The 25,908-nt window shown below is 41.6% G+C and overlaps 1 protein-coding gene across 2 annotated transcripts in view; it reads left to right on the forward strand.

Annotated features, from left to right (window-relative positions):
- The window catches only part of LOC137145253 (ribosomal protein S6 kinase alpha-2), a 366,242-nt gene that overhangs the window by 323,142 nt on the left and 17,192 nt on the right, over positions 1–25,908 (forward strand). For both annotated transcript variants that reach the window (XM_067535976.1, XM_067535978.1), the window contains exons 13-16: positions 1,396–1,526; positions 4,090–4,215; positions 21,621–21,710; positions 24,635–24,793. In XM_067535976.1, the coding sequence (XP_067392077.1) occupies positions 1,396–1,526; positions 4,090–4,215; positions 21,621–21,710; positions 24,635–24,793 (506 nt within the window). The remainder of the gene's footprint in view (positions 1–1,395; positions 1,527–4,089; positions 4,216–21,620; positions 21,711–24,634; positions 24,794–25,908) is intronic.

Here is a 25,908-nt window from a genome sequence, read left to right on the forward strand (position 1 = left end):
GGTTTAGCTCCTTAACATTTTTGCAGAAAAATGTTTGCTATGTAATTAGAGGAAGTATCAGAAAAACAATGAAAGGGGAAAAAAAATAAGTAAATTTGAATAGCATGGGTTTTACAATGCCCATCTCATTAAAATCCAGGTACAGTACAGTAGGTATTACTGAGCCCCGTTATTTGCTTTGTTAAAAATGTTTGAGTGTTCATTTTGTATAACTCTTTTTTCCGTGCTATGACAGAATAATTCTTCTGCAGGATATGGGGCTGGCTACCAGGGAATGTTGGATGGGTGTGTGACTCAGAGGGCAGAAGGATTTAAATTTCTTAAGGCCCAGTTCACATCCTTCCCTGGGTTTTACAATGAGAAGGGGCCTAAGGGGAATGAAGTATTTCCTGAGGATTCTTTGAGTGTTGGCCCAGTTGATCCATCCAGGACCAACCATACATGGAATAGGTGACTGCTCCCACCCCTAAATCTGCTAGATCTCTAGGCCAGGAACCAATTGTGCAGAGGCACCATAGTTCTGCAACTGCTCCAGACATTTGGTTCCCCCTGCATCCCTGACCCAGACAACACATCTCCATTCATCTACTCTACACTCCTTCTAATTAGGGCAATTCCCAAGCCTCAGGAGTGGGATTGGAGTGGATAATTCAGTAGAACTTTAATTTTACAAACACCAATCTTATCTGAACCATTTTTCACAACAGGGAATAAAGAACCCCCATAACAAAAAGGATGTTGATGAAGAACACATTGACATCCTTTCACATTCCAATGGCTTCAGTACGTCGGAAAATCACTTTGCAGTGATTTGAAGGACAATAAAAAAGCCATGCAGTGCACCTTCCTACAACTTACACAGCATACCTACTCTAATTTGGAGATGTTCAATTTTATGAACTTTTCGATTTTATGAACTCAGTCCCCAATTAGTTCATAAAACAGGGATTCTACTGTACAGCCGTAGGATGTATTTTTTTCCCCTGGGGAATCTCCACAAGGCCAAAGGCAGAGAAGTGCTCCAATCTGCCCACTCCTTCTCACACTCTGCGCAGATCCTTCCTTCTGCATGGAAAGGAGACCCCCAGACTTGTGAAGTACCCTCTGTTGTAATGGTGCTATGGAAACTGCTGTGCAACAAGACTGCTGGGCTGGAGAAGGGAGATTCATGTATAGACAGACCCCTCTGTGTTCAGATACAGGGCAGGAGGAAGTGATCCAGGCATATCAATCAGAGTCTTGAGGTGATGACGGAGTCTGTGTGTGTGACTGCTAGTTTCGTGGGGCTCGCTGTTAGATGATAGTGGTGACCTTCACTGCCACAAATGTACCATTATTCACTTTCTGATTTGTAGTTGTCCAACTCGTATAGTCATATCCTCATTTCTTCTACAGATTCCCCTGGTGTTCCTCCTAGTGCCAATGCTCATCATCTTTTTAGAGGATTCAGCTTCATTGCATCCAGCTTGGTGCAGGAGCCTTCACAACCAGATATGCACAAAATCACGGTTCATCCAATTGTGCAGGTACTGACACTTTGTGTTATACTTCACATTTGACGAGCAGATATTTAGCTGCATATTATATTTTAAAATACATCAGTCCATCAGCTGAGTGGTATCTCAAAGTTTATCCATCCCTACCCTTTTCAGATACAGCCCACAGTAGGTGCAAAAAGGGAGGAGATTGTCCAACGGCTTTTAGTTTTATGTTCAACTTTCCTATTTACTGGCATAAAGAAAATGCGAATCACATAGTTTAATTACTGAAGCAAAGTGCACTTCTAAATACCTGACTATGAGCTGGCTCAAGGGCATAAGAACATAAGAATGGCCATACAGGGTCAGACCAATGGTCTGTCTAGCTCAGTATCCTGTCTTCCAAAAGTGCCGGTGACAGATGCTTCAGAGGGAATGAACAGAAAAGAGATATTTATCGAGTGATCTATCCTCCTATCATCCAGTCCCAGCTCTTTAGTGACATCCAGAGCATGGATCTTAGTTAATAGCCATTGATGGACCTATCCTCCACAAATGTATCTAATTCTTTTTTTAACCCCATTGTAGCTTTGGCCTTCACAACATTCCCTGGCAATGAGTTCCACAGGTTAACTGTGCATTATGTGAAGACAAACTCTTCCTCGTGTGTTTTAAACCCGCTGCCTGGATGATCCATGCTCATTGGGTGACCTCTGTTTTTTGTGTTGTGTGATGGGGTAAATAACACTTCCTCATTCACTTTCTCCACACCATTTATGATTTTATTGACCTCTGTCATATCCCCCCCCTTAACTGTCTCTTTTCTAAAATGAACAATCCAAATCTTTTTAATCTCTCTTTGTATAAATCCCCTAATCATTTTTGTTGCCCTTCTCTATACTTTGGCCAATTCTAATGTATCTTTTCTGAGATGTGTCAACCAGAACTGCACTCAGTATTCAAGATGCGGGCATTCCATGGATTTATATAGTGGCATTATGATATTTTCTGTCTTGTCTTATCTATCTATCTGTCACACAACGCACAGACTATAAAGGGATTAAAAAAAGAACTAGATAAGTTCATGGAGAATAGTCCATCGTTGGTCAAGGATGCAACCCCCTGCTCTAGGCATCCTAGCCTCTGACTGCCAGAAGCCAGGAGTGGATGATCACTCAATGATTGACTGTTCAGATCATTCCCTCTGAAGCATCAGGCACTGGCCACTGACAGAAGACAGGATACTGAACTATATGGACCATTGGTCTGACCCAGTACGTTCCTATCCTTTTCCTAATGGCATAATGGGGATTAGGACCTCTCCTTGTGTGGGCTACACAGACCTTGGATCCAGGGGCATAGGAGTAAGTGGGCACTGTGTGGAGGACTGGATTAACCCATCGCTAGGGCAGCCATACACTTCTAGGCCCCTACCTTCTAACATGAATAACAACAAACAGCCAATAAATGGAAAGAAGGGGAAAAAATACACTTCAGTGATGTTCTCATATGCAGTAAATTCCCATCCCAACCTGTTCACTTACTGCTGTGGGGAAAGGAAGTGGTTTCTTTATCCAGTGCTCACCTCTCTCCTTGGCTCTTTTGGGAATGGCAAAGTGAGTAGCGGCTGTTTGTGAGGACTGTTTCTGCCCCACTCATCCATCAGTGCAGATCTGCATGCAGACTAAAAGAACTTCACACACTTGAGTGGGTGCGCTGCAACCACATCAGCCACTCAGTTTCAGGAAGTCAGGGCCCTCTGTTGTGATGGAGGGGCAGCCGAGACACACTGAGTGCATGGCATTGCAATCTGGCACAAAGGGTCTTTTCTGATCGACTTCATAGGAAGTGCCCCCTGTTTATGGTATCAGTTTTCAATATTCTGTGGGATACAGTGCAGTATGATTTTTCTATGGCTTGTTTTGTAGAATAGTAGCGCAAAACACTTCAGAAGCAGTTACTGAGGCTGGCCAGAAAACAAGAATTCAATTGTGCAAAAAATTTTGAGGATTCAGCATTAGGCTTCATTTTGCATTGGGCCAAAAATGAGACCTTTCAAAATTCTCTGTGAAAAACAAGAGAGAGAGAGACTCCCCACCTCACCTCACCCCCCAGAATAGCCAATAACCCAGTGGTTAGGGCACTCACCTGGGATGGGGGAGACCTAGATTCAAGTTTCTCTCTCCTGACCACCACACTATTAAGTCAGTCTCTCAATCTCTCCTGTTGGAGCTATTCCAGTTTGTATAAATACTTAAATATTCATTGGGCCAGAGAGAGAGTGTGTGATTAATTCCTAATGGGAATCGGATGTCCAAGTCCCAAATAGGGCTTAAAACTTCTCAAGCATTGTTTCTAGACATACAACTGTAGTTTACTGAGGAAGGACACCAACAAGGAATGAGACACATTTATTTAGAAAGTGGCCAAAAGACCACAACTTCATTGAACTGCACTTAAATAATATAGTTTCTAAGGACAATGGATCCTTGGTAGCTGTTTGGAGAGGGTGAGCTCAGCAGTTCCCTTATTGGCACTGGCCAGGATTCTTCTGTTATATGGTTCCATAATGCTGGTCTTTTGATTTCCCTTATTTTGTCTTTCTCTACAGCAGTTACATGGCAACAATATTCATTTTACAGATGGATATGAGATCAAGGAGGACATAGGTGTTGGCTCCTACTCAGTATGCAAGAGGTGTGTGCATAAAGCAACAGAAGCAGAGTTTGCAGTGAAGGTAAGAAATCATCCTGGCAGATGCAAATATGTGGTCAAGGCTGCTCCGTTACATCAGGCAACAATCTGGCCGCTGACTCTCTTATTTTTCAGAGCAAAGATCTATTGAGCTTTAAGGTTCATCTTCTGATTTAATCTCAGTAAATGAAATTGCAAAAGGAATGGATCTTTCATTCTCATACAGAATATCAATTCAGTCAGGTTTAGATTATTGTTAATCATTTCAGCCACTCTTCCTGCTATCTAGATAAAAGGATCTAAATTAACGGGATCTAAATTAAAGTAGCCCCAAATGAAGAAGAAAAATATTGTGAAGTGGACTCCTTACAAATGCAAACTACCTTTCTTTCTCTTTCTCTGTGGTGTATTAAACTCTGACACTTCTTTAGTATAATTAGAGATGTTTGGGTAAAGATATATGCTGCACTATCATGGTCACTTGTAAATAATCAGGTTTCCTGCCCCTTCCGTCTCATTAGCATTCAGACACACTACCAATGCACAAAGGAGAACAATGGAGAGATCCAATAAAGAATCAAAATACTAATTACATTGAATTCAGTTGGACATGAAAGAAAAAACAAAGGACTTAGGCGAGTAATACTGTGAAAATTAGAGTCACAGTGCAGAGCTGCAGCACAGAAAGCCAGCAAGTTGCTAGGGTGTATAAATAAGGGAATTATTTTCTAATAGGAAATAATGGTCTCTCTGTATAATTCCTTGGTAAGATGACAGCTGTAGTATTAGGTTGCAGCATCTGTTGCCTGTATTAATTAAAGGATATGCAGGTATTAGAGATAACAGACGATGAGACCCACAGGACCGGCTGATGATCTAGAGAGTTTGTCTTTGGCAAAAACGTTCCAAACATTAAGCATGATTAGCATCCAGAAGAAAAATGGGTACTAACAAAAAAGCTCACGTGTCAGAGAAGTAGACGATTACATGTTCTTCCAGCAAAAAAAGGGACTAATGCATGATCATGATTTGAAGCTGAAATCAGTGGGACTTTTTCCAAAGAAATCTGAGTCCTCAATGTGACTTAAGGGTAGTAGAATCAGGCCCTATGATCCTATATTATCTAGTGGAAGCAGGTGCATAAATAAACATAAGGTAAAGATGGATATTTACTTGAAATGAAATTGCAGTATGTAGTGAGTATGTTTGCTGAACCTGCAGAAAATGAGGGACACTAGCAAATTATCTCTCTTCTGAATATTTTTGTTTTGTAAGCTTCAAAATGGATTTGAAACTTAGTTTTGTTACAAGTTTTTCAGGTGGGGTAGGGAGATGAGAGTTTAATGATAACTGAGTTTGTTAAAGTCATAGTTGAGGTAGCAGTTAATTAAGTACACAACCACATGCTGAAAAGGAGCATGGGCTTCTGTGTGAACTTGTGAGGTTGTCCATTTAAAGTGAATGGAGAAGTTGCAATTTTGCAATATCACCTCTTCTTGTCAATAGATGGTATTATGTTGTAGTATGAATAATTTTACTTTAATTAAATTACATCTGTGCCTGCATAGAAACATATTTTGAACCAAAAATGTATTTAATATTTTCTTTGTGTTAAATATTTTGATATGTTTGGCAGTAAGCATGAAAACAAAAGTCAAAGGGCTAGATCCAATTAGGTACTGTGCTACTAAGATCCTCAAAATCCCTGCTCAGCTGCCACTTTACCCTATAGCTGCCTAAAGTCCCTTGGCAACTCAATTTTCATTGTTAAAGTCCCCTAAGCATCTAATTTCACCAGCGAGCATACACACAGCCACCTCAGTCTAGGATGCTTGTCAGATGCCCAATTCCCAGCGTGTTTCTCAAACTAGGTGCTTCTCCCTACCTATGGGGTCCAAATCCAGGAGGTGTGCACAAAGCACACCAAACCCCACACAAACGGCCAGAGGAGGTGGTAGCAGTGCCCCCCTTGTAGTAGCCAGTGGTTAGGGCACTCACCCAAAATGTAGAAAACCAGGTTCAGTTCCCCCATCTGGCTGATGTTGAGCAGGGATTTGAACTTAAGTTTACTCCCTCCTAGGAGAGTGCCCCCCAGGGTATTCTGGGATAGAAGTCTCTCATGTTGAAGCTGTTCCATTTTGTATCAATAATTAAATAGTCCGTGGAGCGTGAGGACTGGAACCTCCAGCTAGTGCCCCAACCACCAGGCTAGAGAGTCATTCTCACTCTTTCTCTGGCCCAGTGTTAGCACTTAAGATAATAGTCCCCCACACGACAGTGGTATCAGCAGCTAGGAACACGACCTTGTGGAATCACTGCAGGAAGATATGAATAATGTTGCTGAGTGAATAATCTCTACCAGTTGCCCAGAGGGCACAACATACCATACTGCACAGTCTCTGTTGGGACTTATTTACTATTGCTGTGCAGGAAAATAGACGTTCCACATACTGAGTCAGAGTACTGAGAACAATAACTCAGTCAGAACTGCAGTCAGAAAATCCACCCAATAAGAGGAACCCCTCCTTAACCCAGAAACAGAACAAGTGTGTTAAAATGTATGGCATTTCTGCCCTTTTCCCATTATTGTTCAGCTGCTTTCTCTATCCATATCATGCAACTAGCTGGGGCCATTTTTACAAAGGTATTTAGGCACCTAATGATGTAGAGAGAAGCCTAGAGGGTTTTATAAAAGTACCTAAGCAGCTTAGGCCCTTAATTTCCATTGTCTTTAAGTAGAAGTTAAGCACCTAACTCATTTAGGTGAGCGGCATTTGTCTACGCAGGTGAGTTATGCACTAACTTTGGTTTGTGCACATTAAAATGATCTGTGTATACACAACATAATTCTTAAAGCATATTAACTGAATTTCAATTAGATGTCGGTCTTGTCTGGCAAGCTGGGGTGCGACTGCTGTACAGTACCTATCCATGTGCACCCTGCTGCTGTGCACTAACAATTCCCTAGTGCGCTTTGATCCACTCCCGGTTCAAAGCAGGGCAGCTCAAAGTGCACTACCAAACTCTTAGTGCACATCAGCAGGGTCCACATGGACACTGACTGCGTGACAGGTTAGCGTGGAGTAGTTTTACACCCCAGCTTGCCACAAACTAAATGTTCATGTAGGCAAACCCAAAAGCTCCTGGTTGCCTAACTCACTTTGAAAAATGAGAGAGAAGTACTTTTGCAATTTTTCCCCTCAGTCTTTTTTTCCACCTCACTTCAAAATTACAAAGAATTAAACCAGTTGCTAGAAGTTCATTGTTTAGTGAGCAGTTTTGCAATATAAATAGAGGCAATATCACTCACTTCTCTGAGATCCCTGGGAAGGCAAAAGCACAAGGAAGGGAGTTGGAAAAATGAAAGCACCCCTCATTTTACAGATCTCTGCTCTGGTTCAGAGTCTTCAAATATTAAACATGTTTGAAAAGGGATAGCAGATACCCAGAGATTTTAAACAGTAAAGGAGATTGGTTTTGTCGAGCATGTTTGTAAAGATTATATTGGTGTCATTGTAACAGTGGTGTCACGAGTAAACTTAAATAGATTGACCTGATTTTCCTTATCTCAGTATTTAGAGCAAGTTAAGTCACCAAGTAAAAGGAAAGTGCTTCAGCGACAGTGTGTGTGTGTGTGTGTGTGTGTGGGGGGGGGGGGATGATAATATTATATCAAATGTAAAAAATAATTGATATGAAATCCCAAAAAGCCATTTGAGAGCTTTGTTTCTGGGAAGAAAGGCAACACCTCCACAATCAGAAAGGAGTAGCAAATCAGACACTGAAAAACATTCCAGAGACTTGATACAAATTGGCATGCTTGGAGGAAAGTTTTCTATGTTTAAACACTGGTGCTGATTTTCAGCTTTGATCCCTGCACACATATAGCAATGAAGATATGGGGCTAGATTCTCAGATGTGCCCATTTTCCGCTGGCCAGAGCTGAAGTGAGGCTGCAGGGGAACTGGCTGCCTCTCTCTGATTGTAGGGAGTGCTCTAAACTACACTGGTTGGCTCCAGCTCACAGGGGCTGTTACTTCAGTAGAGAAAGGCCAAATCAGTGTACTGTTCCAGCCAGGACCCCTTCTGCCCCAACACATCACCTTCCTCCAAGGCTGCAGGTGTGGATGGTACAGGAGCCAGCAACATCAACTCCATACCATCTGTCGACTTTCCCATGTTGAAGGAATCTCCAGCTGGTAAGATCTGATGGCTTTCTGGCCCCTTAATTCTACTGGAGCCAGCCAGAGTGGCCGGATCATGGGAGAGAATCTGGCCAAAAAAGCATAAAGTACAGATGGGCACAAATGAACACCCCAACACTTTGAGAAAGTTGGATCTGGAAACTGCATCTGAAATGAATTACTTTTTCCTATCTCTATAACGTACCAAGCCAACACCCTGGCTCCAAACACTCTCCAGCTCTGAGCAGAGTCAAATTTTGGATACAGAGACAAAATTACAGTGCGGGCCCCTCTCTAGGGTAAACTGACATTTACTTTTAGCTTATAACACTAGTAATTAGTAAGCATTGTGTGGCTCCATCCACCCCTGTATTTTGATATAGGCTGATTTAGGAGAAAGGTGCATTTTACTTAAACTATACAGATACAATACAAATAGCAAGGCAGTGTCTGCAGATACAAATGGAGGGGCAGTGTCCACAAGCCATCAGCAGAGAGAAGTTGATAACCCATCAAAATGACAGGCTATTATTGCAGGGCCCGTGTAATCAGTCCCCCCAAAATACATGTATTTGTATGCTAATAATACTGGGTGAAGTGATATAGCTAAGAAAGCCCAAGTGGTGTATATCAATGGTTCCCAGCCTGGGAGTCAAGAGCCCCTTGGGGGGGCACCAAAGATTACAGGGGGTCCATATTCAGTAATATTGAGGTCATTTAGTCCCCCAAGCTCTGTGCCAGGTGCAGCAGTCTCGAGCTGTGCACCAGCCAGAGTGGAGGAGCAGCCTCCCCCCTCCACCAAGGAAACAGCAGCCCCAAGCTCCCCTCTGGCTGGAGCAGAGGAGCAGCCCCCCACCTCCCCCAGCCTCGCACTGGCCAGGAGAGAAGCAGCCCCGGTCAACCCACCAGGACCCACCTCCATTACCCTCAGTCCATGAGAGATGGGAAGAGGTGGGGCCACATGGGGCACGTGGTGGCAGCTGCGCCAGGGAAGGCTTAGCTTCTTACTCAGGTAAAATTAATTTATTATTAATTATTATTATCATCATCATTATATGTGTTTATAGGGGTTATATGTGTTTATGGCCAGTCGGGAAGGTGGGGGGGCATGTATTTTGCCTAGTGTTAACTGGTGGGGCTTTCACTCAAAAAGGTTGGGAACATGTATCTCATAATTAACCTCAGCTTCCCTTCCACCTTCCATTAATGTTCATAGTTGTAATCTGATGGTTTTCAGATGCTTGACATAAGTAGACATGAAAGCATATTAGTATGAAGGCTAGAGAGTACTCAATAAAATGTAGATCATTACACAATATTCTCCTCATACCCTGCAGCTATATCAGGAGTTTATTAGTAAGAGCAGAAAGCACTGAATAGCTACCAAGATAAATTTAGCCTTCCAACACTGTCTGGCAGCTGATGCATTTATTTGTTGTTCTTTTTAAGGAAACGGGAATTTGTATGTCTTTATTTATTGAAGCAGAAAAAGGAAAAAATTCTGCCCAGAGGTCCTCGAGTCTGATTGATTATTGAGGTGTCTGTATTATTTGGACTATTTGCCTGGGGTGTGCTCTCTCTCACTCTCTCTCTGAAAATGGGAGTCATCTGTCTGGAATGAAAGTGATTGAATTAGGGCCATAATGTACAATTTTACCACAATTTCCTGTGGTAACATATACAGCATAATTTGCATGCCATCCTCATTTTGTGAGGTTTGTTTTTAAGCTTCTACCCACAAGAAAACAACTGCAAAGGTTCACTCAGTCTCATTCTCCTATTGGTTTTAATTTGAGTACACACACAGATTTCTGCCAGATACCGCTGGCGTGGAAATGAAGTCTGTCCTCTGAGGAGGCAAAAGTAATTTTGAGGTAGGATCAATGGATCTAAGTGGGAAAGGGGTCTGTGGACCAATACAGTTTGGATTGAAGAGCCTAAGGGAGCGCTGCCAGTGAGAGCTGGAGTCCGCCACAAGCACTTGGGAGCAGGAGGTAGTATTGCCAGGGCAGTGAAATAGGAATGCCATGAGCAGTTTTGTAAGGGCGAGGTTTATTTGTTGCAATGAGTCATTTGGTTTGCTGGTGACCTTTTGGATGGATTGGGTCCAGGCCCTATTTAGTGTTAATGGACCACTGGAGAAGTGTCTGTGAATACATGTAAATGTGTGTTGCCCATGACTTGGTTGGTGGTGTTACGGTTCTGTTTTGATTATCAATTAACAATATGTCAGATAACTCAACTCAAGCCGTTTATTAAACATAGAGAAATCAGCACAAATGGAGGTTTGTACTTTACCAACTCAGGAAACAGGCTTGCAGCAATCACACCTTACCTTTTTCATCCATGTCTGTCAGAAAGTATGAACTTAATTTGACCTATATTGCTAGTACACTTGGTTATGACAGGCAGAAAATTCCCCCATTCCCTTTGCCTATTTTTCAAGGTACAAAGGCATCTGTACCAAGCATACACAATAACATTCCAAGGGTTAGTAGATTGGCGAGTAGAAATTGCTTTAGACGGTAGATACATTAACTATTCTGTTCTAACGGTGCCCAAGCTCTCACTTCATATATAACACTCCTTAACTGAATAGGCATCTTACTTCTGACAGATTTTGCACAAAGACAAATGTTGGAACAGTTTAATTATTAGAAGATTTTCATAATAAAGCTTAGCGTTGTTACAGTGCTTTCTGGGAATCCTGTTCATAGTCACACAATTTAACATAAAGGCAAAACATACTGGTTCATATATGATATTAGCTAATAGGGTGAAATAAGTTAATAACCTTATGTATGAATTTGATGTAAATCTCTTCAGGATTAAGCATTCCTATCTCCTCCTTCCCATTTGGGTCATAAAATTCATAGTTCCTTTCTTTTCAGCATTACTGGGTTTCTTGCAGGGTACGGAGAGGATAACATTCTCAATGTAAACTGGACCCTGTTTGAGTGTGGAAATATTAAATAGTAGTTTTCCTACAGTTTAATAGGATCATATCTCTCTTTTCCCATTGGCCTGTCAACCACCTGAATATTTTGGATGGAATTTGGTCATTAGCTGTTCTATTTTTTTTCAGAGACCATTAATTTTTTTGTTTCATATGTTTGGATTCTATGCTACTTTAAGAATTTTCTCGGTATATCAAAAATACTTAGCTCTTATAAAGATCTTTATAAGCTCACAGAGCTTTATAAAGGAAAGTAAGTATTATCATCTCCATTCTACAGATGGGGAAATTGAGGCTGAGAGAGGTAATGTGCTTTTCCCAAGGTCACACAATATGACCAAGGTAGAGCAGACAATGGAACCCAGGTATCCTGACTCCCAGTCCAGAGCCCTCTCCACTCTCCTCTCCCAGCCTGTAAAGTCTCTATCTATAAAATGTCCTTTCTAACTGCACTGGGCAGGGCTCTGTGGCTGAATTAGTTAATTTTTGTATATTGCTTGGAAAATAAAAAGCACCATACCAATGCTAAGTCATAGGGCTATAATTGCAGACTAAAGTTGTAAATACTGAGGCCTATCCTACACTTACCCAGAAATTCGACGGTAATCAACGGGAGTTATGCAAGCTATGCAGAGTAGCTTGCATAACTCCCGTCAACTTCGTAACTTCCCTTTAGCGCACCATCTCCACTGCGCTGCACCTTTTGAGGAGGTGGTTTAATTGAATCGACTTGCAGATCGATTGAGTGGGTCTTCACTTCCACTCAATCGATCCGGATAGATTGATCTGACAGTGGCGAATTTGCCGCCGTCAGTGTGTACATACCCTACGTCAGCAAGTAGTAGAAATAACTGGACATGTTCAGTGTGCAGAGAGCTTTACACTTCACCCATACAGCTTGTTCTAATGACGATATCATTTTTTGTTGTTGTTATTTACTGCTAATTAAATCTATTTTTAAAGATATTCATTCCACTATTTTTCTGAAAGGCTTAACCCTGGGGTGGGTGAATCCCTGAAACTAATCAAACCTAATAGCAGAGCAAATTATCCCCCCCAGAAACTATCAGACTTGGACTAGTTCTCCTCTGAGACTTCTTAAATGTAAAATTATACCATGTCCTTTTAAATAATGTTAGCATTTCTGCAGTGACTTTCATCCAGCCTGAGTATCTTGAAATAAAAAGAAACCAAACTGAAAAAAATGCTTGACATAAATAGGACTTATTTTTAGAAGGTAATATGATTGAAATGGAAACCAGCAGTACAGAACTGCAAAGTTCTATCTTTGTGTCACTTCTCTTTGAATTTAATATTAAAGATGAACCAGCCAATTTAAAATCTCTGCACACACTGTTCCACCTCTTTTCTTCAAAAGCGATGTTTATCCTATCTATAGTTAAAGGAACCATTATATCAGGGTGACATGAATATTAAATGCAGCATAGATATGAGGCATAAATAGTATGTTCAAACCATGGAATGAATTGTTGCTTTTTTATTTCCCCATTTAAAGCACTTATCATATAATGTGGTACTGTGACATACAGCTGTGTTAAATGTGATTAACCCATGCTACAATTCCAAATAGGCTTCTTAAGAATACTTCAAAGCATATTATACAAGATAAAGCAGCTATAAGCAGTGACAGTGTGAACATTCTCCTCCCTCTCTATGCTTTCTCTACACAGCTGGCATCTTTTCCCTGGTTGCTAATCAAAGGGAGGTATTTATGGTCCTGCCTTCCAACTTCTAACTTTTAACCATTTCATTGCTGTATAATGCACCTGTAGTGTTCCCTGCGAATGTGCTACATCTCTGTACAATTACTAGTTTCCAATGGAATGTCTGCATTTGAAAGAATCTTGCCATAGTCTAGGGTAGTGGACACCCAGAGTTAAATCACGGCACCACCTCCAAAAATTTTTAGTTAGATTTCTCTCAAGAAGCAAGAGTACCAGAACTGGCTACCATTTTTTTTTTTTTTTTAACTCTAGAATTCGTAGTTCTGATCTTGCAAGCCCTCCATGCATAGAACTTAAGGACTGACAAGCCCGTGCAAGTTCTGCATGCAGACAACTTGTAAGACTGGTCACACTTGTTAATTATGGTTGAGATAATAATTGCTTCATAACCTAAATAAGGTAGCAGGGTTCAGTATTATTCTTTAGTTAGGGCCTCCTCTGTTTTAAAATGTCATGAGGCTTGTGCCCTAAACTTCTCCTGGAAGAAAATAACCCCTCTGCTTTTTTAGCTCTGCTTTGTAAAAGCTCTACAGAGCAGTTAATATGTCCTCAGATGAACTACTGATACATTGTGATGACTTTCTGTGTTGGCTTTGTTCACCACAAAAAAGAGAGAGAGAAATACCAATAGAGGCACATTTTCACATTATTCCAAACCTCAGCACTGGAAACAGACAATCAGTCTCTTGCTTTAATACTGGTGCGTGTGCGCTCACGTGTGTGTGTGTATATGTTTACTTGAGTTCAGTTCAAAACCGGGGTCACGATTCCTTAGAGAAAAAAGTTCATCCCTTGCACGCAAAGAGCAGAAAGGACTCGAAGGGCCTCATATGGGGAGGGATGGAGAAAGACCAGACTGGGTGAGGGATGGACTAAGTTAGCAGAGGGAAAGTCGAAGGGTTTGTCTGCAGTGGGGTGAGGGGTGTTAAACAGGATTACGTCAAATTAATCTGGTTTGAAAACACTTGTGTACGCATGACACAAACACCATGTTTATCATGCACTTGGGTCTTCTTTCAAAGTGAACTAACTTTGCTGCGCAACAAGACAGTCTGGTCCATTGTTTGTGTGCACACTGCATTGCTGCTCATGACTTGGCCAATCCTCCAACGGCAGACCCACACTGCTTCGCAAATGGACATTACTGACTGGTCTGTTTACCTATGTACCCTCGTCTGCTCTGGGCTCAAGTTGACTGGATGCCCCCTCTCCCATTTAAAAGCCAGCACAGGGCCAGATTTTGCCCATTTGCTCCTGGAATCGAGTATGTCACAATAGCTGCAATATGACTCCAGAACCCCTGCAACCTGCCTCGAACAGCTGCTTGGCGCTACATTGAGACTTTGGATCTCATTACCATCTAGGGAGAAGCATCAGTGCAGGAAGCTCTTGTGGCCAGCTAACAGAATAAAGATCAGTTGGTGGACATCTGCTTAGCAGTGCTGGATAAAGAGTAAACAGCTCAGGAGGACCTATATTAATACCAGGGATGCCAGGAAGACATCCGGCAGAAGACATGTAACCTGTTAATTTTTGAAGAGCTGGACATGATTTTACTCAACTACATGACCACCAAACCAGGAAGGTTATGGCATCTGCTGCCTGCTCTCTTCCCACCACACAGATGACCAGCAACTCTCATTGGAGCATGAGCCTGAGGAGGCCCGTGAAGAGATCACCCAGGAAAGCCAGGATCTCTTTAGGACTCAGGACTCTGATGCTGGCCAGGTAAAGGGAAAGCAATTGACCCCAGTTCCTGGCAGCAACCCAGGCTGGGACTGAGGAATCTGATGGAGGGAAATCTCTCTTTACAGTGTATTATTATTATTATTGTACTGTACTGCCGGGCTACCTTCTGTACCAAGTGTCCCATGGCTGCAGCCATTGTAAGCAGATGTAAGCTAGAAGCTTGCCTGAGTCTGAGGTCCAACTTCCCTCTCTCCCTTGGCCCATGCTGTCCATTTAGCTCCTGTGTACATGTTTCCAAAATGGCAGCTCCTCCAGCTGGGCAACTGGCCTCTGTCTCATGCTAAAGCCCCACCTATCACCTGTTTTTAGGCCTACATCACAGAGGGCTTGTCCTATCTATTTTCTTTTCCCCTTCCTTCATCTGTCCTGCCTGGGAAACCCCTTCCCGTGCAATGCTGTTTGCCAGCTCAAAATGGCAGCCAGCAGCAGGGCGCAGCTGTAGCTTGTATCCCAGCCTGCTCCAGTGTCAGATTTGAATAATGAAAACATGCTTTTGTGCAGAATGCAAAGGTTTATTGAGACAGCGCTTACAGGAAAAGAAGTTTGGTTGGTGTTTGGACATTACATGAGGTAAACATGAACACTGCTTGCCTATAAAGCCACAGAGAGCACCCCTTCCCACTGAGGTATACAAGCCATGCACCACGTGACAGTATAAAAGCTTTACCACTGGGATAGCAAAACTCTTAATGACTTTTCACAGGCTGGTAACAGTGATTATGCTTCAGATGATCATTGCAGAACCCTAGCTATTTTTCACTGCACTTTCATCATGTCTGCAAGGGAGATAAAGCAAAATCTAAGACTGAGAAATTACTTAGTTTTGGTCAGGACATTACGGGGGAGAGTTGCAGTTATTCCCCCCTCCCCCCCCAGTGTAGCGCATAACTCTCTTCTTCTACTCCTGCAGCACTTCTAGGGGGTCTGTCTTGGGGGATAAATTCACCATGTATCTCGCTGGTCTGCTCTTTGCCCTTCTGAATGAGGCCATTCGCTGCCTCCTACTTACCGCCTCAATGTCTCTGAGAGTCAGGACAGCCTAAAGGGGATGTAGAGGGGATTACTATCCAGCTCCCTCCCAGATGCCCCCTTCTAGCCTCTCTGACACCATATAGGCACACCAAAACTACAAAGGCAGACTGGGAACATAATTTCCATCCACCTGTCTTTGTGCCCCCAGCCTCCAAGGCACAAGGGCAATACCAAACAGCACTTACAAAATCCCAGTGCAGTCCTTCTCATGCGCACACCTCTTACCATCTCTGAGATTCCCCCGAGCCTGGAAAGAATCTGAGAGGTAAAGTCAAAAATGCATATAAAAAATGCCATTGCAGCCTCTTTAGAATAAGAACAATAACCTCTTCTGGAGTTTTTATTACCCCCACAGCAACAGCATCTGCACTGGCCAGACCCTCAAGGACAGGGCTTCTATCGACGGCTAAGCAGCTGGGCAACTTGAGGGGGAGAAAACTGGAAACTTGTGATGAAATGTTCATAGTCATCTTTACAGGATCCCCAAAATAGCAAAGAAGTGAAGGCAGTGTTTGAGGATGGAGTGGGAAACAGACAGGGAGCTCTCCAGAGAAAATGTCCAAGTGGCCAAGGACAGCATGGAAATTCCCAGGGACAGCATTTACAGCATCCCACAGACAGGGACATGCAAAGGCAACTCCTGGAGGCAATACAAAGCCCAAATGCTCTGCCCCAACATATGCTGTGGGACGTAGCCCTGTTCTGCAGTCCGTGGACAATACAGGATACTGGGAACACCAGCAGCTCCTTCCTGCTGTACCCCTGCAAAAGTGCTCCCAGAAGTCATTCCCTTTGCAAAACCAACTTCAGGGCACTGAGAACAATTGCACCTGGAAGCCCTCTGCTACCCATGAGCCTTACCAGTGAATATCAGAAGGCCCATAAACAAGAAGAAGCAGAGGCAAGAGCACATGCTCTCCTGTGACTTTAAACTCCCCCACTGCTCTGTTGCACTTTGATGCTTTGTTTGACTAGATTAGAGAGATTCTTTAATAACAAAAACATTGAAAAATTCATTCATAAGAAGTCAACAATTCATTTAACACAGAAATTCATTGTTTTGTATAATTCATAAGGTTCTACAAAAGTATTTACTCAAAGACATGAGATAAAATAAGAATTGCCACAATGTTGCACCTCCCTCGCCCAGAAACAACACTGAACCGCTCACAATCCATCCTACTCTCCTAACCTCTCCTCCACGGGTTAACAGCTGGATGTACAGCGGCACAGTTCCAGGCCTGAGACTCAAAATTGAAGCGATTGGCTTCCCTAACAAGATTGTCCTATTTCCATTTTGTGTTGGACACCTAGCTGGTTACTCGAACCTCTGAGCAAGTCTCTGCCCCTCAGCCTCCCGTTCACCACTAAGTCTCTCCCTTACTCTCACAAATATTGTGCAGAATACAACATGCTGTGATAACCTTTGGCTTTTTTTTTTTTTGCTGCTTCCAATCTATTCTACAAAAAGTGCCACCTTCCTTTCAAACAGCTCAATGCATTCTCCATTGATGTTCTGTGACTACTGAGACGGTAGTTAAACAATTCCTTCCTTCTGTCCAAATGGCTTGTGAATGGCTTGATAAACTAGGAAAGCAAAGGGTAAGCTGGTTCTTCAGGGATAACTGGAGCAATGGCCACACTATTAATACAGATATTGCTTCTGGAGGCAAAGATCCTTTATCCATTAAGATAAAGAGTGCTGAGTTCTGAAAGATCCAAGCATCATGGTACCTTCCAGCCAGACTGCCCAGCACTTATGTCCATAAACCTGCCATGCCAGCCCTTGGAGAATCATGGAGAAGCATGCCTTTCTGTTTATGAATTCTGATCCTGGATGTGGGATTGCAAATAATAGGTACATACGTCCCATCAATTGTCCCACGAAAATTTGGAAATCCCATGCGTGCAAAGCCATAAATAATCCCCTGCATGTTACCAAACTTTATAACCTGGTGCAACAGTCCCTATTCCATGGCATCACACACCTGCATAACAATGAGCCAACGGCAGTTTCCCCATGCTAATTGGTTTGCTACAGGCCAGTAACATTCGGGGGTGGCCAGCTTCCAGATGGCAGTGCTGACCCACTTGTCCTTGGGTATGGGACACGATCTGTTGGCATGCTGCCACTGCAACTCCAGGGCTACTTCAGTACATATTTCCAAAAAGGTTGGCTTGCCCATCCAGAAATTTTCTCACCACTGCGGGTCATCCCCGACCTGCAGAACAATCCTTTGCAGATAGACTCAGATGTCAATCAGCATTCAGAAGTTTGACTGCTTATCTGAAGCTTCAACAAATTTATTCAGAGCTCAACATTCTGGAAATCTACTGGAAATCAAACTACTTAACTACATAATGATAGTAATAATACTTAGTGCTCTTCATCTTCCCAGAATTTAAGCTCACTTTTTTTTAGAAAAGTAATCCATAGGCTTTATTGAAGCAGTGCAGCCTATGCAGGGCTGCTTTTTGGAGCACACAGACCAAAACAATAGCTCTGCGTAGTGAGAGGTTCCCCCTCTCAAATAAATGAGGTGTTAACATGGAAGACAGAAATACAGGAATTGCCACATTGGCTCAGAGCCGATGTCCGTCTACTCCAGTACTCCGTCTCCAACAGTAGCTGGCACATGATGATTCAGAGGAAGGTGTTAGAACCTCTCCATAGGCAGAGGGGCGACATTAGTTCTCATCCTGATCTCTAACAGAGATTGGCTTAAACATGAAGCATGAGTAAGAAGGAATAGCATTGACCCCGATGTGATGGCAGAAGCCAGTGTCTATCTTGTTAACTGTTTCACTGCTGATCAAAGCATGCAAGAAAGGAGAATGTCAATCATATTATAAAGATATGCACAATCTACTGCATATGGCATCTGAGCCTCACCACCAAACCTGGGTAGCCCATCAGAATCTTGCTTGATTGTATTTGGAATATCTGCATAATTACTGTGAGCAATGCCTCGTTTTGGTATTTCAAGAGGGCACTTGAAACAAGGCAAGATTTGCAAATGTTCTCTTCACCCAAGAGCTCATATGGTGACACGTATGGCCAGATTTTTAAAAGAACTCAGCACCCAATACTCAGAACTTTTTTTTAAAAAAATCTAGCCCCAATTGGGAGTGCTCAACTTTTCTTCCAGCCACATTGTGACTCACTTTATTCATTGCTGAAATGCTTCCACCTCTGGGCTGGAACCTGGCTTCTGTTTAACAGTACATCACAACAATCTTGTAGTGGAAGGGAAGAAGAAAACCATATCAAATTGAAACTGCAGGAGAAATTTTGGCAGGCAAAACGACAACTTTGCCTCTGTGACTACTGCAGCATAAGAATCTAAAAATTCCATATGCTGCAGTCAGTCTGAATTGGAAAGAGATTTCTGTCATAGGTGATGCAGCCATCTCCCTTGTTACTTTATCTGCCATAGGTCATCTGTAAGCCACTGTGACAGTGTCACCTTGATGATCCCTCTGTTCAACAATCTGTTCTAGCATATCCTAGTGGACTGCCCATGGGACTGGGTGTCAGGAATAGAGGAGTTCTGTTCCTAGCTCTGACGATTTGTTGTGTGGCCTTGGACGAGTCATTTATTTAACCCATCTATCTCTGTTTCTGAAATAGTATTTATCACCCAGGGTTATGATGAGGATTAATTGTGTTGGTAGAGCACGTTGCAGATTCAAGTATCATGAATAATACGTATTATTATTTATTATTAAATGAGTGGCAAAGTGGTTCATAGATGAGTGTTAGTTGTAAGTATTGGGTCAATGGCTGAGATTTTTAAAGTGTATTTGTGTTCTCTTTTTGCTTGAAATAAAATAAATAGAATGTTCTCTGACAATGGATATTTTTTGTATTTCTGATTTAATCCTAGGTGTTGTATAATGCATGCACTACCTGATGTTTTCTTTCATAGAAATGTGTGTGATAAAAACAAATTCAGAACATGTTAAGGCATCTCGCATTCTACTGAGTAAATACCAGGGGACCAGATCCTTAGCTGTTGTAAATTAGCATAGCTCCACTGACTTCAAAGGAGCTATGTTGGTTTACACACACTCCCACCCCCCAGCTAAGGACCTGCTCTTGGATACCTTTCTATATGAAACAATTACTGATTAATTAGGACACGTTAAGTCTCTGGGATCCTACTTGTGAGTATTCATTCAATGAGGGTATACACTGTTTTCTGAAGATTGTCTAGGTTTCCCTAAGCTACGTGAATAAAAATATTCTAAGGAGAAGTTGCTACTAGAATTTTTTTCACATCACTTCTAATTGGAATTTTTCTTTTTTTTTCAACATTTACTCAAAAATGTGCACAACAATTGCTGGTCTACACTCCGACTGTTGACATAAACTTAAATGTGTGAACCAACTCTTGACAAGTAATCAAATCACTGAGATATCCTCAAATGTAAACCAGTGATCTCCGCAATAAATTCAAATGTGTGCCACAGCGGATTTGTACTAATAGGTATCAATGCTAAGAAAGTCAGTGCTTTCAAGAAGTACTTAGTTGTGAATGAAAATTGTGTTACATCTATGCCATGTACTAGTTCTCAGAGAGAACTACACGTATCTGAAATGTGAAGCCTTAAGAGCCAAAAGTTACTGAGTTATGAGTTTGTGAAAATGTCTCAATTATTTTTTCAGAGCACTGTTATTCTAAAGTGCATCTGGTAATACCCCCAGAACTTCCCAGAGGGAAAAAAAGTCTCTTTTGGCCCTGAAAAATTCAGGCCAAAAGATCTTTTTTTGTAAAATTGGGCTTCCAGTAGAATGGGGATTACAACATTAGTTATGAAGTCCCAACTGAGACTGCACAGTAAGGATAATTTCCTCTAATTGTTTTGTAATTACTTTTGTTTCATATTTGTTATTTGCATTTAAGAAATGAAGAACCATTTAACATTCAGCACTGAAAGCAATGTCTCAGCTGGGCAAGTGACCAAGGCTCTTTGACTGACATCCCAAATGTAGCAGGTAGAAGTGTTGATAAGAAATAAATGACATCCTAACAGCAGGCTCTGCTTGCAAGGCTGGCATTTAAGCAGCAGGTGTAATGTTTTCCTTAGACCTGCTGTCTAAAGACTAGAATTTAGATGAACTGTTATGCTCCTGTACAGTGCAATAGATGTATGTATGGGTTCAATACAGAAAACAGTGATTGTACCAAGCAGTTGATGTTTTCTTCCTACAATGGAGGTGACCAGAGTTTGGCCTGAGGGCCAAGTGCAGCCTGTGGTCACCCTCTAGTTCAATATGGTGGTGTGGCCCACACAGAATAATGAATACAACAGGCCACAGATCAAGTGTTATACCTCCTGTATGACTGTGAATGTCTTTCATAGGTTAATCAGCAATGACAACAAATAGAAATTGCTTTTCAGATATATATCTACTAAGAGAATGCAAATACAAGCCAGTGTTATGGCTGAGTGCATTTATTTTTTATGGCACTATTCAAGTCGCTGGATATTCAAAAACACCCCTTGTATCCGCAATTATGGTCACAAAGTTTCAGGCATAAAAAGGGAGGCTGAGATATGGACTCATGTTTTCAACATGCAAATTGGGTGTTGCGCCATCTGTTTTCTGGCACATTGCCAATGTGGTTATCGGTATCACAGAACTTTTGCTGTCCTGTCCTAGAACAATGCTTATCAGAAGAATATTTAATGTTAATACATTTAAACTAGACTTGCTGTATTTGGTGATGGGTGCTATCAGCCTGTATCTTACTGATCTGTGCTTCATTTATTCCAGATAATTGATAAGAACAAACGAGACCCTTCTGAAGAAATTGAGATTCTCTTGAGATATGGGCAGCATCCAAACATCATTACTCTGAAAGATGTGAGTACATGAGTTTTAAACAATTCTATGAGCACATCAGCTTTAAACATTTCTCCTTTTAATATCAAGCTTACCCGCTCTGTAACTGAGAACTCTCCTGTTTTAATTTTCAGTCACAACTTAAAACTAGAGCCATTTGAATTCCAGAAAAAAATATTAATTGAATAAATGATTGGACAAACAAAGGGCAAGATTTTCAGACCGGGCATTCAATAAATGCTATTTGGCCAACTCAAGTAGCTAAAAGCATATTTGAAATGGCCCATAAGGCTGGAAAGAATAGAAATTAATTCGATTTTACAAGACTTTTCATAACCAAAATCTTTCAATCTGCTTTTCAAAGTAGATTGTTGAACACTAGTAATGAGGTTTCTGTAGATAAGTGGAACTGCTACTTCCTGTTCAGTACCTGTTGACATACAGCCTTGGGTACTTGTTTTATTGAGAGAAGGGCTGTTAACAAGGCCAGCAGGGTTTCTCCTGTTTTTTCTTTAGTGCAATGAAGTCTTTAACTTGCATGTGAACAGCCAGAATAGGCAAGGAGAAGAGACCTTGCTTTAAACATGTAATTTGAAAGATAACATCTCTAAGGCCTTGTCTATGCTACAGAACTTTAGAAAAGACTTCCCACCAATGTTACCCCCACCCTGCCACAGCCTGAGCTGCACTAAAGGCAGCACCAGCCAGAGCCCTAGAACCAAAATTATTTCTGGTGTTTTTATCCCCTTTCTCTGAGCAGCTTTAATCAACATGATGCAGAAATGTTGTAAGCTGTCAGTCTTGTCTACACTAGGAATCCAACTGGTAGCAGCCCTGTTAGAAAATAGTCTTCCTAAAATCCCATAGTACAGATGAGGCCTACCAATGCTAGATGTCACACAAATGGCAGTAAAGGAAAAAGAGGAAGCCTGCTTCTGAGTTATGGTATGCTCTTGGGTGGAAGACTACTCATTTGTTCACTCCCTTAAAAAAACCCGCACCTCTGTGAGTTCATTTGTGTTGGAGCTCCTGGAGTATTGTACTTACAAAGCTCAGAGCTCTTGATTCCAGTGGAAGATGGAAAGCTGTAGAAAACTGATCATGTGGCCTCCCAAAGCGTCAAATATTAGAATATGACACTCTCTGGCTCCCCACTTTTACCCCACTTCCAAGTGTTGGGGAACATTAAGGGACACAAACACAGCCTAGTGTGTATCTATCCAAGAGTTACAGGCATTGGGAATGATCCAGCTGGATGCCCACAGATTACAGTGATGAGCATGGTAGAAGACCCTGACTAGAAAACAATACAGGAAATTCTATCCCAGCACAGAATGCTGATGCTTCTAGAAAGCTGGCACTTTGAAACTGGGTATCCAACTGACTGTTAGGAGAATGGGTGTAGACATTGCTGAGGTTTTCCTGATCCCTCTTCCACTCATTCCCCAAGAATGTCTCATCACTCAGGTCCCTTTATTTGGCATACAGCAAAGCTATGCTGAGTTGATCAGACACAAGCATAGGAGGTGCATGTAGGGCATACCATACATCCAAAGTTACCTTATATTCATTTTTCCGTACACGTACAACACATACATTCTTAACCATACATTGCGTCATATGCTTCATGGTGGGTTGGTTTCTTTTCAGGAACCAATCTCTGTACAGCATGCTCTGTCCATGTGCTGTTCGTGTAGATAGACCTGATCTTTACATTCCAGGTTTATCTTGTCCATTATCCTTAGCATCAGGATGTTCCTGCTTATCTTAGCTAGCACAGACACCCTGACTCCAGCATACTGCTTGTTAAGCACCTATTTACAAGTTAACCTTCCATTCACCTTCCCAGTGATGTCCACTAAAAAATGAGGCAATTTACGTATGTCAAGCCAGGCCTATAGATGTATTTCTATTTACATACTCACATTATAACTCCTAGGCATTCATTTGGACAATAGTCTAACAATTGCCAGCATTTAGGGTGTAGTGTTGTGTGTTTGTTTCAATAGACAGAGACACACAGACATTACCCATAGTCTCTACACAAAGGAACATAGAAATTTCCATATTCGATCAGACTTATCTTCATCTGGTCCAGTATCCTGTCTGCAATAGTGGCCAGCACCAGATGCTTTAAAAGAAGGTTCAAGAAACCGCTAGACATATGTGGGCCCCAGGAAGGTCTCATCCTAATCCCTAATAGTTAGAAATTGCCTTAAAATTGGCAGCATGGGGCTTTCTTTCTTCTCCAAAAGGTTTTGCATTGACTATTACAATACTGGATATTCTCGTTGTCCATATAAATGCCCAATCTAACAAAGGGGTATGAAATTAAAATTTATATATTCCAGTTTGCACAGAAAAACTCTTTTCTCATTACACTGTTGACATGAAAATGTAAACATACATTGCAACTGATGCAAACAACTTATTCACCAGAATAACAAAACATGTAGTATGATATCATGGAAAGTAAGTACTGGCTGATCATAATGAAGTTTGTTTGGCTGATCATGAGACAAAGGAAATACTGATTTTAAAATGGCAAGTGAGACCTTTTAGAACTGGAAGAGAGCAGATAATTGTGAGGAAGTTTGTGCTAATACCAAAAGAAATTTCAGGCTGCATTTGGTGGCACTGCATCTGCAGCTTGGTTTAATATTTTGCAAACTTGATAGCAAATTATGAAAACTGGGTTTCTATGCAGATCAAGGTAGGGGATGGATGATTGCTTCAGAGATGAGAAGAAAGTAGAGATTAACGCCTTTTGTAATATGTTTGCTTTTATGTTCTTAAATACGAGGAGCATAAAATTCACTTCTCTTGTGTTCTCTCTGTTTTATTCTTGCAACGTCTTGCAGTAATGTGCCAATATATTGCAGAGAGACCACTGCTTATTAGTCTAATGGATCAATGATGTATGATTGCTTCCTTTGCTCTTCTAGGTGTATGATGATGGGAAATACGTGTACCTGGTGATGGAGCTAATGCGAGGAGGAGAGCTGTTAGACCGAATCCTTCGACAGAAGTGTTTCTCAGAACGAGAGGCTAGTGCTGTCCTTTGCACCATTACCAAGACTGTGGACTATCTGCATTCCCAGGGAGTAAGTATTATTACCTCTGTTCTCCATGTCAACCTTAGTAAAAACTGACTCTTAGAAAAGTAGCTTTGACATGGCTTCTCAGGAAATAAATATGAAATGGGGGGGTTGCCCAAAATGATGCAAAGAAAGGTGGAAAAGATTTTTTAATATTTAATTATTACATTTAAAAATGAGTGTCCAGTTTGTGAAATGGGATCAAGTCACTCATGCCATTTCCCAGGAATACCAAATCTGTCTAGGTGTTGTTATTTATTCATATCACAATCATCATTGTAGTATTCAAGCACCATGTGGGCAAATGTGAGCTCTTCAATAAAATATCAAAATCCTACCCCTTGGACATTCAAATCAGCATTTAGGTGCATCAGCAAATGCAAATTTTTAAGCCTAAATGCCGATTTGAGCATCTGATGGGGCAGGGTTTTGACATCCTATTAAGAACACAACTTTTGAAATTCGAGCCCCCTACGTATAGCAATTTGAAGAACTCCCCTTTCCTATTTGTCTGGGGCATGCAACATTTTGGATGGGCTGGAAAAGTACCTTTTCCTTTTTCATTATCATCATCATGCTCAGGAGGAGTTCATTTGGTACCAAGACTGATACATTTTCGTGACAGTTGTGCATGGCTGATATAGCTTATATCATTTATTTGCCTACCGCTGAAATGCAGCCACTTCAAGTGAAACACAGCAGCTGTTTAACAACTGACATCAACACTACACAAAGAATTTATAGGAAGAGAAATGAAGAAAAATGAAAATCTCTCTCTTCAGTTGTGAGCCACTCATGTTAAGAGCAGCCAAAGGAAGATCCTCACACTCAAATGAGCCCACCCTTTCCGCCTTTGGCAGTGTTCTTTTTATTTTAATTGAAGGATTAAGACATTCAGATTCAAAAAGCTTCCTCTACTTTTAGAGGGATGTATTTTATTTGTATAGTAATCCCCTCTGCTAACCCCCAAAAGAGATGCCTCTCCACTGGAACATCCGCCTCCCACTTATATATCAGTAGAGGATGCAATTGGTATTATTATTTCTGATTTTAACCAGTGCAATTCTGTATCCATTCTCTCAGTTCACTTTTTTTTTTTTAAATGACATCCTTCAAAGGCC

Source organism: Emydura macquarii, unplaced genomic scaffold (genome assembly GCF_026122565.2).
Source record: "Emydura macquarii macquarii isolate MOO-44397 ecotype Brisbane River unplaced genomic scaffold, CSIRO-AGI_Emac_v2 contig_3517, whole genome shotgun sequence".
NCBI lineage: Eukaryota > Metazoa > Chordata > Testudines > Chelidae > Emydura > Emydura macquarii.